Consider the following 14,632-nt stretch of genomic DNA (forward strand, 5'->3'; position numbering starts at 1 on the left):
GCAGGAGAGTTCTAGAAAGTACAAATGCAAAGGCCTCGGTGCTGGGGAAGTCTGAGCTCCCAGAGCCGCTCCGAGGAGAGGCGGGACTTGGTTATTTCAGAGGGTGCGGTCCTCAGGGGCTTGAACCTGGCTGAACTGGCGTGTATTTAGGGGAAAACACAAAAATATTTTGGCATCACTTCGGCAATTGGGGAAAATCATAGACTGTTTTATTTGAGCGTGGTCTCTGGGATTCCTGTGACGTACCAAGCGAGTCCGGGCCGTGGCGATCTGGCCCCCAGGAGGTGGGACAGGCCCCATCCCTTGGGGGCTCTGGGATAGCACTGCTGCTATTTCCTCACTTCGGGGACCCCCAAAGGTGGGACACCTGCCGCAGTAGTAGAAAACAGCAAATCAATGTCTCCGTCTCATCCGACCTGGATTCCCAGTCTCCTTTCTGCCGATCACGTCTTCAGACTCTTCCCGATACACCTACTACCCTAAAGATGAAGGGTCTGCTTAGCTTTAAGGGAAGATGGACCAATGTCCCATTGTCGCTGTCCAAGGTTTGCACGAGGGATTGCGCGAGCTGAGGGGTCTCTGCTCGCGGACGTTACCAGAGACTGCGCACTCGTCCCACTCGGAGCCGGGCTTCTACCAGCTCCGACCTCAGGGGACGCCGTCCGAGGGCACGGGCTTTGGTTCAGGCCGTGCTGCGTGCTGACCTGTGGCTCTGGGACAGCGCGGTGCCCTCCGGCACCCATGGGGTGGAGGGGCCCAGAGGAGTAGGAGACAGTGTCCTGGTGTGCAGAATTGGGGCTGGATGCGCACGGGGCCCCGTGGTGCCAAGGTGCACGGCCAGGCTGGTGTCCCAGGGGCCCCGGTGGTCCCGGGGGCCCAGACCCATCAGAGAAAGGGACCAGCAGCCTGCGCTCAGCGACCCCGTTCCTCAGCCACTGTGTCTGACTCGGGTGGTTGAACCTTCAGTCCTCACGACGCAGCCGCGTGGTGCGGAGACTCACACACGTTCCCTGCCCCCGCAGAGCGCCACGACGCCCTGTACGTGGTGGGCGCGCTGGACGAGGCCATGGAGCTGCGGGGCATGCGGTACCACCCGATCGACATCGAGACCTCGGTCATCCGAGCCCACAAGAGCGTCACGGAGTGGTGAGTGCGGCGGGCGTCCCAGGCCCCGTGCGGGCACGCAGCGTTTGTGCTCCACTAGCTCTGGGATTAAGAGCTCGGCCGGAAGGGAGCACTGTTGGCCGCAGGCCGTGTCCCACGCGTCCCCGGAGGACACGGTACTGACCCCTGCAGGGCAAGGCCCAGGAGGCCAGGTGGTCGCTGTTGGAGTTTTGTTTCCGAGAGCCAGACGGATGTGCACACACAAGCGGGCCCTGAAACGGGCGCACCCCACGGACGCCTGTCCCCCCGGGAGCTGTGACCGGTTCCCACGGGGGAAGGCTGAGGTGTGGAGAAGGGGACCCGCCCGAGGTACAACCAGAGCCCAGTGACCAGGCAGGCAGGGCCCTCGGGGACATGGGCTTGCCGTCCCAGAGCACGGCTTCCTGCCCCCTGCTGCATGGGGCTGGCCTGGGGGCCTCGCGGGCCCTCACGGCCCATGCACGGTGGCCCTGGTGCAGGACACTGGTGCAGAGCGACTCCGTGCCCTCTGCTGTAGGTTCACTGGTCTGCTCGACCCCAGAGCTGCCGGGACCCATGTGCTCTTGGGCTCAGCCGCCAAGGGAGCCACATGCCAGAATGTCCCTTGAGCAGTCCCTCCTGGTGGGGACGGGAGCCTGAGTTCTTCACTGCCCCTGGGGAGCTGATAGCAGAGGTATCTGTTGACGGCGGCTCAGCCGCGTGGAAGAGACAGTGCGCCGGTGACCCCACACGCGGCCCCGTGCTTCCCACGAGGCCCTGTCCTCCCCCCCGGGGCTACAGGAGCCGCCTGTGCACATGAATGTGGACGGGAGCCAGGACTCCTGGAGACACAGGCACGCAGGGACGGCGCAGGGCTAGCTCAACGCGCCGGCGGCCGCCTCCCACGCTTGTTCTACCTGCCGCAAGCATTTCCCTCTGGTGGCAAAGGGCTGTTTCCACCTTCGAGGTCTGTGACGGGGGCTCCCTGCCGCCCCCTGGGGTGTGTTCTAAGCCCTGCCGTGGCCTCCTGCCCCGTGGCCCACTAGCTGATGCGTGCGGGGCATCGTACTCCCCTTGCCTCAACAAGCGCACCCACAGTTCCGTCCCGCGGGGCCCCGCCGTCGGAGACCTCCCGGCTGAACCTGTTGTCCCCGCTCCTTCTCGCCTCCCCTGGCCCCGCCTGGGCCCCCCTCCCACGCACCCCCTAGTGACGCACTCCAGGGCGAGGGCGGACGCTGGCGTCCCTCCGTGGGGCTGTTTCATGGAGGCGCGGGCCAGCGGACCTCACCCAGGCCAGGTCCCGCCTTCTCATCCATCGTCTCCAGGGTCGGCCACCTCTGGCCCTCGGAGGACGACGCCCGTCCAGCCCGTAGCTCCCCGGCAAACCCCCTCCTCCATCAAATGCAGAAACCCGATTCTTGATACCGTGTCGTAAGCGTCAGACGCTGTAATAAAATTACACCCCGGGTGGCTGCTATGGTATAAAATCTGTGCTGTCCCAAACTCAGTGTGGGCTCACTTGGGCCACACAGAGCAATATTTTACTGTCATAAGGGCCTAGTCCGGGAACGCGGCACCAGCACATGCTGGGAACGGACTTGGCAGGACCGTTGCTGAGCTGCACGTGTCACGGCCGACAGCAGCAGCAGTCGTCTGGGGGACCCGTTCTCCGGTACTTCCTGCCACGCTGACGTGTGTGTGGGTCACACTGAACGAAACGGGTGTGTTTTTCGGACCAGACCTACCCATGCGGTCGTAGGGAACAGTAGTGCATTTCCCAAACACTTGCTGCCCCCTGGACCCTTCTTGCCCTCGGCCCACCACAGGCCACCGGAGCCCGGCCGCCGACAGGCCTGCCCGGCCCCCACCAGCCGTAGACCGTGGGCTCCAGGAGCAAGGCCGACTAAGGCCTTGTAACCACCCATTTACAGACCAGCCTAGACACCGCAGGCGGCTTAGGCTCCCACACACTGGCCAGACCCAATCTTCCGGGCCGCCCTCCACTGAAAGATCCCAAAGAAAGGGCCTCTGGGTGAGTCGCTGACCTTCCGGAGGAACTTCTGCCCGCACAGTTCCCCTCCCGCTGCCGGACACCCCTCCCAGACCGAGTGCTGCGGCTGTCTGCTGCTGGGCGCCCTCCCCCGCCCCGTCTGCAGCTGACCGCTGCGGTGTCTGCCCCGGCGCGACCGGGGCCCATGGTCAGCCGAACACAGAGCTGGCTGGCGGTCCGTGTTTCTCTCCCTCCTGTGACGTCCTCCTCCTGCTGTGGCAGAGGGAGGTCAGGACGGGCCCCAAACCCCTGCCCGCTCTGCAGCCTGTGCCCGCTCTGCACTGACCACTCCCGAGGACACGACTGCACCTGAGGGGCCCCATGCGCACGTGCTGGGGCGCCTGGGGTGCCCCGGCACCCCGTGTCCCACGGCCACAGCTGTCAGGGTGCTGCCGGCACGGAGATCCCCTGCGTGCACGGCAGCCGCCGTGAGCGCCGGCCACTAGGAAATGCTGTCCACGGGAGTGAGTGCGGCCACTTAGCAAGCTAAGGGCCACGGGCTCAGAGAGACCGTCAGTGCGTGGGCAGGTCAGGAAAGAACCGGGTGGACCTTCTCGGGAAGCAAGCACAGTTGTCACGGAAACGCCTCACGGCCTAGCGACGGTTTTCTCTGTCTTGCAGCGCGGTGTTCACCTGGACTAATTTGTTGGTGGTCGTGGTTGAGCTTGATGGGTCAGAGCAGGAAGCCTTGGACCTGGTGCCCTTGGTGACCAACGTGGTCCTGGAGGAACACTACCTGGTGGTGGGGGTCGTGGTCGTGGTGGACATCGGTGTCATCCCCATCAACTCCCGGGGAGAGAAGCAGCGGATGCACCTGCGAGACGGGTTTTTGGCCGACCAGCTGGATCCCATCTACGTGGCCTACAACATGTAGCGTCCTCTCCGGCCCCGCAGACTCTCGAGGAAAGTAACCGTTTCTCTCAGTGTCACTAACGTTTGCCGGCACGGGGGCGACATGCGCCGGGATGGAGCCTTGTTCGCGCGGTGGTGAGACTCTCCGTAGCGGTCCTGATTGGCATGGGGGGAGAGGTGGAATGTGCGTTTACCATGGAGCTTGCTCAGAAGGACTTCGGATTACTGCCTTCGGTTTGTTGGAAAAACCCATTTCAAAAACTTTCTTTTCTTTTTTTTTTAATTATTGAATAAGAAGTGCTTTCTTCGTAAATGTGGTATTTTGTTAAGCCAAAATAGCAATTAAAAAAATATTCTGCCCTCCAGATGGGTTCTTTTAAACAATTTATGTAGTGCGACAAAGAATTGTTTTCTCTGTTTAATGTGTCATAAAATCTTAATGACATGGACCTTGTTACTAATTTAAGCCATTGCTAGATTTCATCCTTTTAGGAAAGTTTGTTGAGGTACGAGAAAACCCTCCAAATAGCACCTTCCAATTAGATTTTAGCAGCTTTCTTTGTCAGAAGTGTGCTGGAGAAACAAAGGCTAACATACGGCCTTTGAAGTTAGCATAGAGTGAGAAGAAATTATAAATAAGGTGTATTTCGGCAACTATCTTGCAGATATCTTTGTACTAAACTAAAAAGATAAAATAAGTTAACTTCACATGTAATTATGTACAAAACGTTTAATTTATTTTGATCTCTTTAGAAGTATAAAAGAGAAAAACATTCAAGAACATTAAAGTCTTGTAATGTTTGCTAATATAAAAAAAGTGTTGTATTATCTTGCGTGGATAGTATCACAACAAATATATATATATGAAATATAAATTCACTAATGAACAAAGGAGATTTTAAAGTTTAAAATGCAGAACCTGTCACTTGCATGGTGTCCCTCACTGTACTGTAGATAAAGCGAGATTGTCTCTCACCCACTCTGCTGACACAGGCAATCCCGGTTGCCGGTAGCCCGGTCTACCTGTTTCTTCTAGAACCAGAGACCAGCAAGCGACGTTACTGCCATCTCAGCGATGGGGAAGGAGTCGGAGGCTAAACGTGCACTATTTTCCCTTTGCCGTGGGGGCGACGGTGAGCGGTCTGTGCCGGGGCGTGCTGCGACACTGAGCGCGCGTCAGGGAAGGCAGGTGGAGAGGGCCACTGTTCTCTTAGCTGCGAGAGATCCTTGTTCTTCATCATTTTTGTTCACGTCACCCTTTCCGGTCCTTGCTCTGGAAAGGAATGCTCTTCCGTGGTGGTTCGCACCGGGTGGCGTCGCTTCCCCTCCGACGGCCGTCGTCCCGAGTGGACAGACTGTCCAGAACAGCTTTAAGGGAAAAGACTCACAGAGGAGGCCGTCCCCTCGGCCAGCTGTGTGGGGCTCCCCCGCCCGGCGCGAGCAGAACCTGCAGGGACCCCTCCAGAGCCGCCGGCTGGCGCGAGAAAGCCCCTGGCTGCCTTCGTTTCTCCACCTGTGGATGATGCGTCTCTGATTTCTGCCGCCGCCGCCTCACACGCCTTCGGTGTCCGCGTCTCATCTGTGCACTCCTCGATCAAGCTGGCCCCCTGTGTCCAGCCCAGAAGAGGTATCCACTGTCCAAGTGTGGTTTCTCTTGTAACTGCCCCAGTAGGACCCTGCAGTGGCTCTCGTTGCTAGAAATGCATGACCAAGATTGTTGCTGGGCAAACCTTAGAGTCTCTTTTCATTATACCGTAGGCGATGTCTTCATCTGCCTTTGCTGTATGCGCCAGCAGTAAGCCCTTTGCTAAAAGAGAGTTTTGTTTGACTTCCAAGATCCAAGGCTAACTGTTTTTTAAAAATTTTAAGTGGCTTTTTAAAAAATTTGTCTGCATGTGGGGTGCATCCTTCCATCTCCACAAATTGTTTGATTTTTAAATATCATTTGAGTTCATTGCTGTGTGGGACTCTTTCTGTACACGCTTCAGATACACATTCCTACAGTCTTCTGCTTCCTAAGGGGGGAAAACCCCACCACACACAGGAAAAGACCTTTTCTTACACACACCCACCTTGTTTAAGGGGAAGGAGGTTTAAGGTGTCAGGTAAGACACTGAGTAGGAATCACAGCTACAGGGTAATCGTGAGGTCGGAAGCAAACAACAAATCAGGTTATCACTTCCAAGTAGGAGCTTCACGGGCGGGGAGGGGCGGTCGTGAACGTGGTTAGGGACGTCCTGTCATCTCTCATGTTAGTGTTGAGGTCCAGAGGGTTGGGGGCTGGGATCGAAGGTCATTTGTGCAAGAGGAAGGAAATATTCAGCAATAAAGAAGGATTGTTCTGTATTAGAAATTGTGCCGTAGATAAATCATCCATGGGAATGTAACAATGTTTGTCTTGTGACCTTGTGCTTTTGAAGTCAGACAAAACCGTGTAATCAACTTGCACAAAGAAGGGTACACAATGAACATTGAAACACAGACCTAACCCAACAGGGCGGCTTCCTCATGGTGCTTGTTTATTATGTATATTTAATCCTGCTTGACACTTTACCCAAGGGAAACTGCCCCTTTTATCAGTTGAATGTTAGCAGCGTTATTTCATAGAGTGTGTGACTGGTTGGAGGAATCCATGTGCTCAACCAATCACGGTTTCAAACAAAATTTTTATGTGCAAAGGACGGCAACCTTCTCGTATGTTAAACCACCGGTAAGCTTTGTACATCTGTGATAACGCCTGTTTTATATTCAAATGAACAAATAAAAGCTTTTATTTTTGTTGCTCTGAATATAGCAGTTTCTTAATTGGTCCCTGGACACTGTCCGGGCCGGCTTCCACCGCAGGAAGGAAGTGACTCCTGGACACTGTCCGGGGCGGAAGTGACTCCTGCAGGGTCGTGGGAAATGTCTCTCACTGTTTACATACTTTGTTGCATTACTTACTAGTACGGATGATCATACTTTGAACAATGTTTAAATTTTGATGTGGGCATTTATTGCTTAAAAAATTCCTATGGCAACAAATGTTTTGTGAAATGTTTTTTTTTTAATTCTTTTAAATATATCTAAATATATTTGTTCACATTTGCTGCAAGTGTACAGATTCTTGGTAGACTTGGGGACAAAGAGGAAGCCCGAGTGCCAACGCCTCCCGACAGCCGAGTGACGGGGAACCCCGCGTGTCAGGCCCCGGGCTGGGCTCCTCCGTCCCCCGGCTCCCAGCTCGCCCGACAACCGCAGGGGCCCGGCCTGCGGCCCAGGATCCCAGGGTTCCTGCAGGCTCGTCTCGCGGAAGGCGGCGGCAGGTGGACCTACCTTCGGCCCACGTGTTCCCTGGGGCAGGTGCACACCACGAGCTCCCGCGAACGTTACGAGGGGCAGGTGGTGCGCACGGAGATACCGGCCGCCCCTGCGCGCGTCACGGGGCTTCGCCGGCACCTGCGGAGAGAACGCGGGACTCGCACGCAGCGTCCCCCAGCGCGCCCGCGCCCTGCCCCGGGGCCCTCGGCCCGCGCTCCCCGACCCACGGCGGCTTCCCAGGCGGGCCGAGCGCCGGTTTGGTGGCCGCGGGGTCGCCTGCCTGCGGGATGGTGCCCCGCGCGAGGTCCCGGGCGCGCCGGCGGGCGGTCCGTGCGCCTGGGGAGGGGCGGGGGGCGCGCGGCGCAGGAGCGGTGCGGGAGCCGAGAGGTCAGCTGCGGTCAGCAGGCGGGTGCGCCGCGGCGGCGCGGACGGGGGCTTCCGCCGCTGCCTGGGGGCTGCGGGTTCGCTCCGGCTCCCCCGGCCGCCGCCACCTCCGGGCCAACGAGAGGGGCAGCCCGGCCGAGGTCGGGTCCAGCGTCGAGTCCGCAGCTGGCCTCGCCCCAGGAAGCCGGAGGCGGCCGGTCTCCTCGTCCCGCTGTTCTCAGGGGCGCGAGCAGGCGGCGCCCGAGCCCCCCACCCCCACCCCCGGCGCAGGACGGAGCCCGCGGGTGCGGCCCGTCCCGAGGCGACGGACCCGGAGCGAGCCCGGTCGCGGCCGCCAACGAGAGGGGGGGACAGGAGCGTGGGGGTGCGCGGCCTCCGCGGCGCCGGCTTCGGCTGCGGGCAGCCCCGTCCGCTCGTGCCCAGCTGCCCCCTCCTCCCGCCCCGGGCCGGCCGCGCTTCCCTGCGGCGCCCGCCGGTGCCGCGCCGACAGCCGGCGTTCGCTGAGCCCTGGCGGAGCGCGGGGCCTCGCCGCGGGTGAGCGGTGTCCGGGTCTCCGGGGGCAGAGGGCCTGAAGCCCCGCGGCGCGGATGCCAGACGGACAGACGGACGGGGCAGCGGCTGCGAGCGGGTGAACGCGCTTCTTTTCAGGACGCGAAGACGCCGGCGAATCCGGTGCTCGCTCGGGCCTTGCAGCCGAACTTCCTGACCCTAGTGACCCGCCGTGGGGGCCCAGGAGCCCCGCCACGGGCCGGTGTCCGGACGCACCAGGAGGTCGGTCGGGGAAGACAGCGGGGCCGGGGAGGGGTTAGAGCTCTGCGGCCCGCGAGGCCTGGGTCACTCACCGGCCGGGGCGCGGGAGGAAAACCCAGCGGCGAAGGAAGGTGCGGGGAAGGGCGAGGGCGCGGCGGGACCCGGGGAGGAGCCGCGTGCGTGCGTGTTCCTCGGCGGCGGGGGCCGTGCGGTGTCCTCGCCGTTGCACGCCTGGCACAGAGCCGTGTGGACGCGGAGTGTTCCCCGTCGGCGCTGCCTTGGGAAGGGAAGGTTAGGGCCGCCCCGAGACGGTGCATCAGGGCCGCCTCAGGGAGACCGGGTCCTCCTCTGCCCTCGCACAGACCCCGGGGGCTTCTGGTCAGACGCAGTCGTGGGTCTTCGTGGGCCTCGGGCCTGCGAGGTAACGAGACGGGCCAAGTGGGGCCGCATCTGGGCAGCAGGTCCCCGGGTTTGAGCGGAGCTCCGCGGGGTTCCCGGGCCGGCCCGCAGCGTTTCTGCGGGGGCTGGAGGTCCTCTGTCTCCGCCGCCCCTTCCTGCTGGCGCCACCGCCGGGCAGCTGTCAGGTAAGTGGGCCGCGCTCCGGCGCCTTGTGTGGACACAGAAGTTCGCGTCTGGTGTTACTTCCTTATCACGAATACTGTTCTATTAGCCTGTTGAACTATTTATAAGGATAAATGCTATTTTTGGCTTTTGGGTTCTACAGACAGTCACTGGATTTGGCCCCAAGGTCATGGTTTGCTGATTCCTGTTCTAGGATACAAGTTAGTAGGGCAGACTTTGGGAGAATCAACTGTTGATTCTGATTTTTCCTTCAAGAGGAATTAGTTTCTGTGTCTGTTTATGTGGTCTTCAAAAAATTTAATGTTCCAAATTCTGTATCATTCACTTGAATATCTGAGCACCTGCCGCGTGCGGCCGCTGGGGTGACGCGAAGCTCTGGCTGATGGACGCGGGAGCAGGTGTCCAGTTCCACGGTAGCTGGAGACTTGGGCTTGGTCTGCTTCGCACGGGGGAGTCACCTAAGCTCTGCTGCCTCTGAAACGAAGGGGTAAGACGAGGTGATGTCAGTGCTCTCATGTGGCCTGCACAGACCACCGTGGTGACCCGTCTTCGGAGATGCGGTCTGAAGCCCAGGGCTCCTTGTCTGCTCCTCCGAAACAGGAGCCCCCCGGGGGGCTCTGACAGAAAGTGCCTTTTACTTCTCCAAGTAAACCCACAGGGTCACTGAAGACATGCTTTGGGTGGTGTGAGGCATTTTTTTGCCCGTACAGTGGTTCTACAAGGGTGACCGTGTCAGGTTGGTGGCATCTCGGCAGGTAAAGGAGACAACCCAGCCTGTGGCTCGCTCTCTCCCAGCCAGCGCCCGTCCTAACTCCGGAGTAGTGGTGTTGGGGGTCCAGGACTGAACCGAATACTCCAGGACTCTTATTTCCTAAAATAGCAACAAAATCCCCCAAATGTCAAGATGCTTTTTAAGCAGCCCAGTTCAGAACTGCTGGTAGTGCTTCACTGACGGTCTGTCACAGGCGGCCCTGTCTGCTGTGGGTTCCTAACTCTGTCACAGGTTATGGTCGTGTGGAGAAGCACTTAAGAAGACGCTCTTTTAAGAGCCCCCACGGTTGTGTGTGATGTGAACGGTTAAACCTCCGTTTGGTTTGTACAAAGTCAGACATTCGGGTCTCATGGTCAGTATTTTGTGTAGAAAGAGCATATAAAAGGATGGCAGGAGCAGTTCTACAGAAAACTCCTTTTCCCCCGTGGCCGCCTCTGGGCTTTCAGAGATCTCTGTGCACAGCACGGCCGCGGGCTTCGGGGCCGCCTCGCTGCCCAGAGAGCGAGGTCCGCACGTCCCGCGGCACTGAAGGCACTGACTGTGCTCGCGAGCACTTGAGTGGGTCTAGAGACGGGGCTCCAGAGTCACAGAATGGCCAGTGACCGCAGTGTAGTCGGGAAATAAGCCAGAGAGCGAGACGCGGGCAGCACGGTGTGTGTGGGTGTGAGGACCTCCCCTCGGAAGGGGCCAGCTAGGCAAGGGGAAGGAGAGAAAGAGATCGCCTCTGTCTGCCCACAGTGTCCCACTGTCGACCACATGGCTATTAGGAAAACTATTTTTTTTTCATTTTTGAAAAAATGAAACTTTAGAAAGTGTTGGATTTTTATAGTGTGGCTGACCTGTGATGTTCTGTAGGTTCAGGTGCGCAGCGGCTCAGAGCTCAGTCAGTGCGGTCGCCGTGAGCGCACAGACGTCCTGTAACGCCCCTGACTGTGGTCCCTGTGCTGCGCCTCTCACTGCCCTGGTTTACTGGTTTTATCCCTGGACATGTGTACCTCGGAAGCCCCGGCCCGTTTCACCCCCATCCTCCGGAAACCGCAGCCTCCGTATTTACGACTGTGCTTCTGTGGGGTTTTTTTTTTTTTTAACTTTATTTATTTATTTGAGAGAGAGAGACAGTGAGAGAGAGCACGAGCGAGGAGAAGGTCAGAGAGCGAAGCAGACTCCCCATGGAGCTGGGAGCCTGATGTGGGACTCGATCCCGGGACTCCAGGATCACGCCCTGAGCCGAAGGCAGTCGTCCAACCAGCTGAGCCACCCAGGCGTCCCCTTCTGTGGGTTTGTACGTTTGTTCTGTCTAGCAGGCTCCGCATGGAAGTGAGATCACGTGGCGCCTGTCTTTAACTTATTTCACGTAGCAGAATACCGTATAGGTCCGTCCTCATAGTCACAGATGACAAGATCTCATCTTTCATGGCGAAGGGGTATTCCTGTGGTGTGCACCTGTGTGAGCTGCTTTCTCCACTCGGCGGCGGCCCGTAGGCTGCTCCCATACCCAATACTGCAATAAACGTGGGGTCCGTATACATTTTTGTACGAGCATTATTGTTTTCTTTGGGTAAATAACCAGCAGGAGAAATACTAGACTGTGTGGTTTTTAATGTTTTGAGGAACTTCTGTACTGTTTTCCACCTTCCTGCCAACAGCGGAGGAGGGTTCCCTTTTCTCCAGATCCTCGCCAGTGCCTGTTATTTCTTGTCTTTTCCGTACTGTGTGTTCTGGCAGGTGCGAGGTGATGTCTCATTGTGGTTTCGATTCGCATCTCCCCGGCGACGGGGGATGCTGAGCTCCGGCCCGCGCATCTCTGAGCCGTCTGCCCACCTTCTTCTGAAAAAAACATTCAGGTCATCTGGCCACTTTTAATCGGATTATTTTTGTTGATTTGTGTGAGTTCTTTATATGTTTCGGGTGTTAACCCTTTATTGGATCTATCATTTGCTGGGAGTGGATCCAGTTCAGTAAGTTTGCTTTTGTTCTGTTGATGGTTTCCTTTGTTGTGCAAAAGCTTTTCATTTCAGTGTAGTCTCCTTTGTTCATTTTTGCTTCTGTTTTTCTTCCCTGAGGAGGTACGTCCTTGAACATGTTCTAAGGCTGCTTTCCAAGAGGGAACTGCCTGTTTCACTCTTACGGGTTCATGGCTTCGGGTCTCGCCTGCCCGTCTTGGTCCACGTGGAGTTCACGTCTGTGTGTGTTGTAAGGCCACGGCCCCACGCCATCCTGCGGGTGGTGGCCCAGTTCCCAGCACCGCTCACTGAAGAGACGGCCTTTTCCTCCGTTGTATTCTTGCCCACCTTGTACGGTATTGATGGACCATATAAGCAGGGGTTTGTCTCTGTTCTCTCTGAACTGTTCCGCTGACATGTCTGTTCTCACGCTTACACCATACTGTTTGATTTTCTATGTTGTCATGGTGTATCTTCAAATCTGGAAGTCTGGCCAGGGTCTCTGTGTCCACACAATTTTAGGATTAATGTTCTGGTTTTGTGAAACATAGTATTTTGAAAGGAATTGCATTAATCTGTAGATTACTTTGAATAGTATGGACATTTTAACCATATCAATCCTTCTAATCCCTGAGCGTGATCTGTCTTTCCATTTGTGTTGTCTTCAGTTTCTTTCATTAATGTCAGAGTTGTCAGAGTATAGATCTTTCACTGCCTTGGGTAACTGTATAGCTGGGTACTTTATTCTTTTTGGTACAGCTGTGAATAGGAATGCTTTCTTAATTCTCTCTGAGTTATTTTGTTACTAGTGTATAGAAACACAACAGATTTCTGTATGTTAATTTTGTATCCTGCAACTTCATTGAATACGTGTATTATAATAGTTTTTGGTGGAGTCTTTAAGGATTTCTGCATATATATCACCTGCAAATAGAGACAGTTTTGCTTTTTCCTTTCCAGTTGGATGCCTTCTATTTCTTTCTTTTTAAAAAATGTTTATTTTTTGAGCCCTTCCCTGAAGTGCTGGGCCCCGACACTACATGACCTCTTCTTCATGAAGCTGTTCCTTTCAAGAGCCAGAAACATAACTGGCTTTTCTCTAATAAGAAAAGAGGGCACAGACTTAGAATGTCAGGATGGAGGAATCCATCCCAAATGAAGGAATAAAACGAGACCATGGCCAGAAATCTAAGCAAAGCAGATATAAGAAACATGCCTGACAGAGAACTTAAATTACCGATCATACTGATACTCACTAGACTTGAGAAAAGAAGGCATCAAGGAGACCCTGGTCCCAGACATAGAAGAGCTTAAAAAGAGTCAGAAACAAAGAATGTAAAAACAGATTGGAAACAGGTTTGATGCAATGAACAGTAGAAGAAGCAGAGGAAGACATTAGTGCTCTAGAAATAAAAGTGATGGAAAATACTGACACTGAACAAAAGAAAAAAAGAATCATGCAACATGAGACTAGACTCCGGGAACTCAGTGACTCCATCCAATGTAAAATGTTCGTATTGCAGGAGTCCCACAAGGAGGAGAGAAGTAAGAGCAGAAATTTATGTGAGGAAATCCTAGATGAAAACTCCCCTAATCTGGGAAAAGAAATGCATTCAGACATCCGAACGTCTGTTCTTAAAGTCTTGGCTCTTTGTTACTAGCGCCAAGTCATAAAATGGCACCACACACATTTCTATCCGAATGTACATGGACCAAACAATCCAGCGATCCAGGTGTCAGAATGGATTTGAAAACCAAGAGCCGTCTGTCTGCTGCCTGCCAGAGACTCGTTCCACACCAGAGAGGCCTAGAGATGAAAGCGAGGGGTAGAGAAGAGGTCACCATGCAAATGGACATTGAAAGAAAGCCGAGTAGCGACACTGACATCAGACAGACTAGACTTCGTTTTTTCATCAAGATTTTATTTATTTGGGGCATCTGGGTGGCTCAGCAGGTTAAAGCCTCTGCCTTCAGCTCAGGTCATGATCTCAGGGTCCTGGGATGGAGCCCCGCATCGGGCTCTCTGCTCAGTGAGAAGCTTGCTTCCTCCTCTCTCTCTGCCTGCCTCTCTGCCTGCTTGTGCTCTCTGTCTGTCAAGTAAATAAATAAAATCTTAAAAAAAAAAAGATTTATTTGACAGAGAGAGAGACAGCGAGAGAGGGAACGCAAGCAGGCAGAGAGAGGGAGAAGCAGGCTTCCCGCCTCGCAGAGAGCCCGATGCGGGGCTCCATCCCAGGACCCTGGGATCATGACCTGAGCCGAAGGCAGACGCTCCCCAACTGTGTCCCCCAGACACCCCTGACAAATACAACTTTAAACCAGACTCTAGCAAGAGCTGAAGAAGGGCACGGTGTCATCATAAAGGGGCAGACCAACGAAATGCACCCAATGTAGGAGCACCCGGACACGTAACACAGCAGCAAACAGAAAGGGACTGACTGATTGTGTAGTAATAATAGAGCTTTCCCATTGCACTTCCGTCAGCGGACAGGAGCCAAACAGAAGTCGACAAGGAGAAAATGGCTTTGAACGACGCGCTGGACCCGCAGGACCTGACAGCTACATTCAGAACATCGCGTCCTAAAAACAGCAGAAGACACACTCTTTGCACGTGCACGTGGGACATTCTCCAGAATAGGTCACGTAGTAGGTCACAAAACAGGCCCCAGCAAGACAGACAGAGTGAGGTGACACCGTGCGTGCTTTCTGGCCACAGTGCCGTGAGGTCCCGCACCAGCAAGTCAGCTACTCCACGGTGAGAGCCTGAGCTGACCCGGAAGTCAAGGAAGGAATTAAACACGACACAGAAACATGAAAATGAACACACAACGGTCCTAACCTTTGGGATGCAGCAAAAGTGGTCCCAAGGGGGACGTG

At 55.8% G+C, this 14,632-nt stretch overlaps 1 protein-coding gene across 2 annotated transcripts in view; it reads left to right on the forward strand.

The window, feature by feature from the left end:
- Positions 1-6,813, forward strand: part of DIP2C (disco interacting protein 2 homolog C) — a 347,920-nt gene extending 341,107 nt beyond the window's left edge. For both annotated transcript variants that reach the window (XM_044229196.1, XM_044229198.1), the window contains 2 exons: positions 1,023-1,146; positions 3,794-6,813. In XM_044229196.1, the coding sequence (XP_044085131.1) occupies positions 1,023-1,146; positions 3,794-4,046 (377 nt within the window). In that variant the 3' untranslated portion in view covers positions 4,047-6,813. The remainder of the gene's footprint in view (positions 1-1,022; positions 1,147-3,793) is intronic.
- Positions 6,814-14,632: the final 7,819 nt, after the last annotated feature.

Source organism: Neovison vison, chromosome 12 (assembly GCF_020171115.1).
Source record: "Neovison vison isolate M4711 chromosome 12, ASM_NN_V1, whole genome shotgun sequence".
Lineage (NCBI taxonomy): Eukaryota > Metazoa > Chordata > Mammalia > Carnivora > Mustelidae > Neogale > Neogale vison.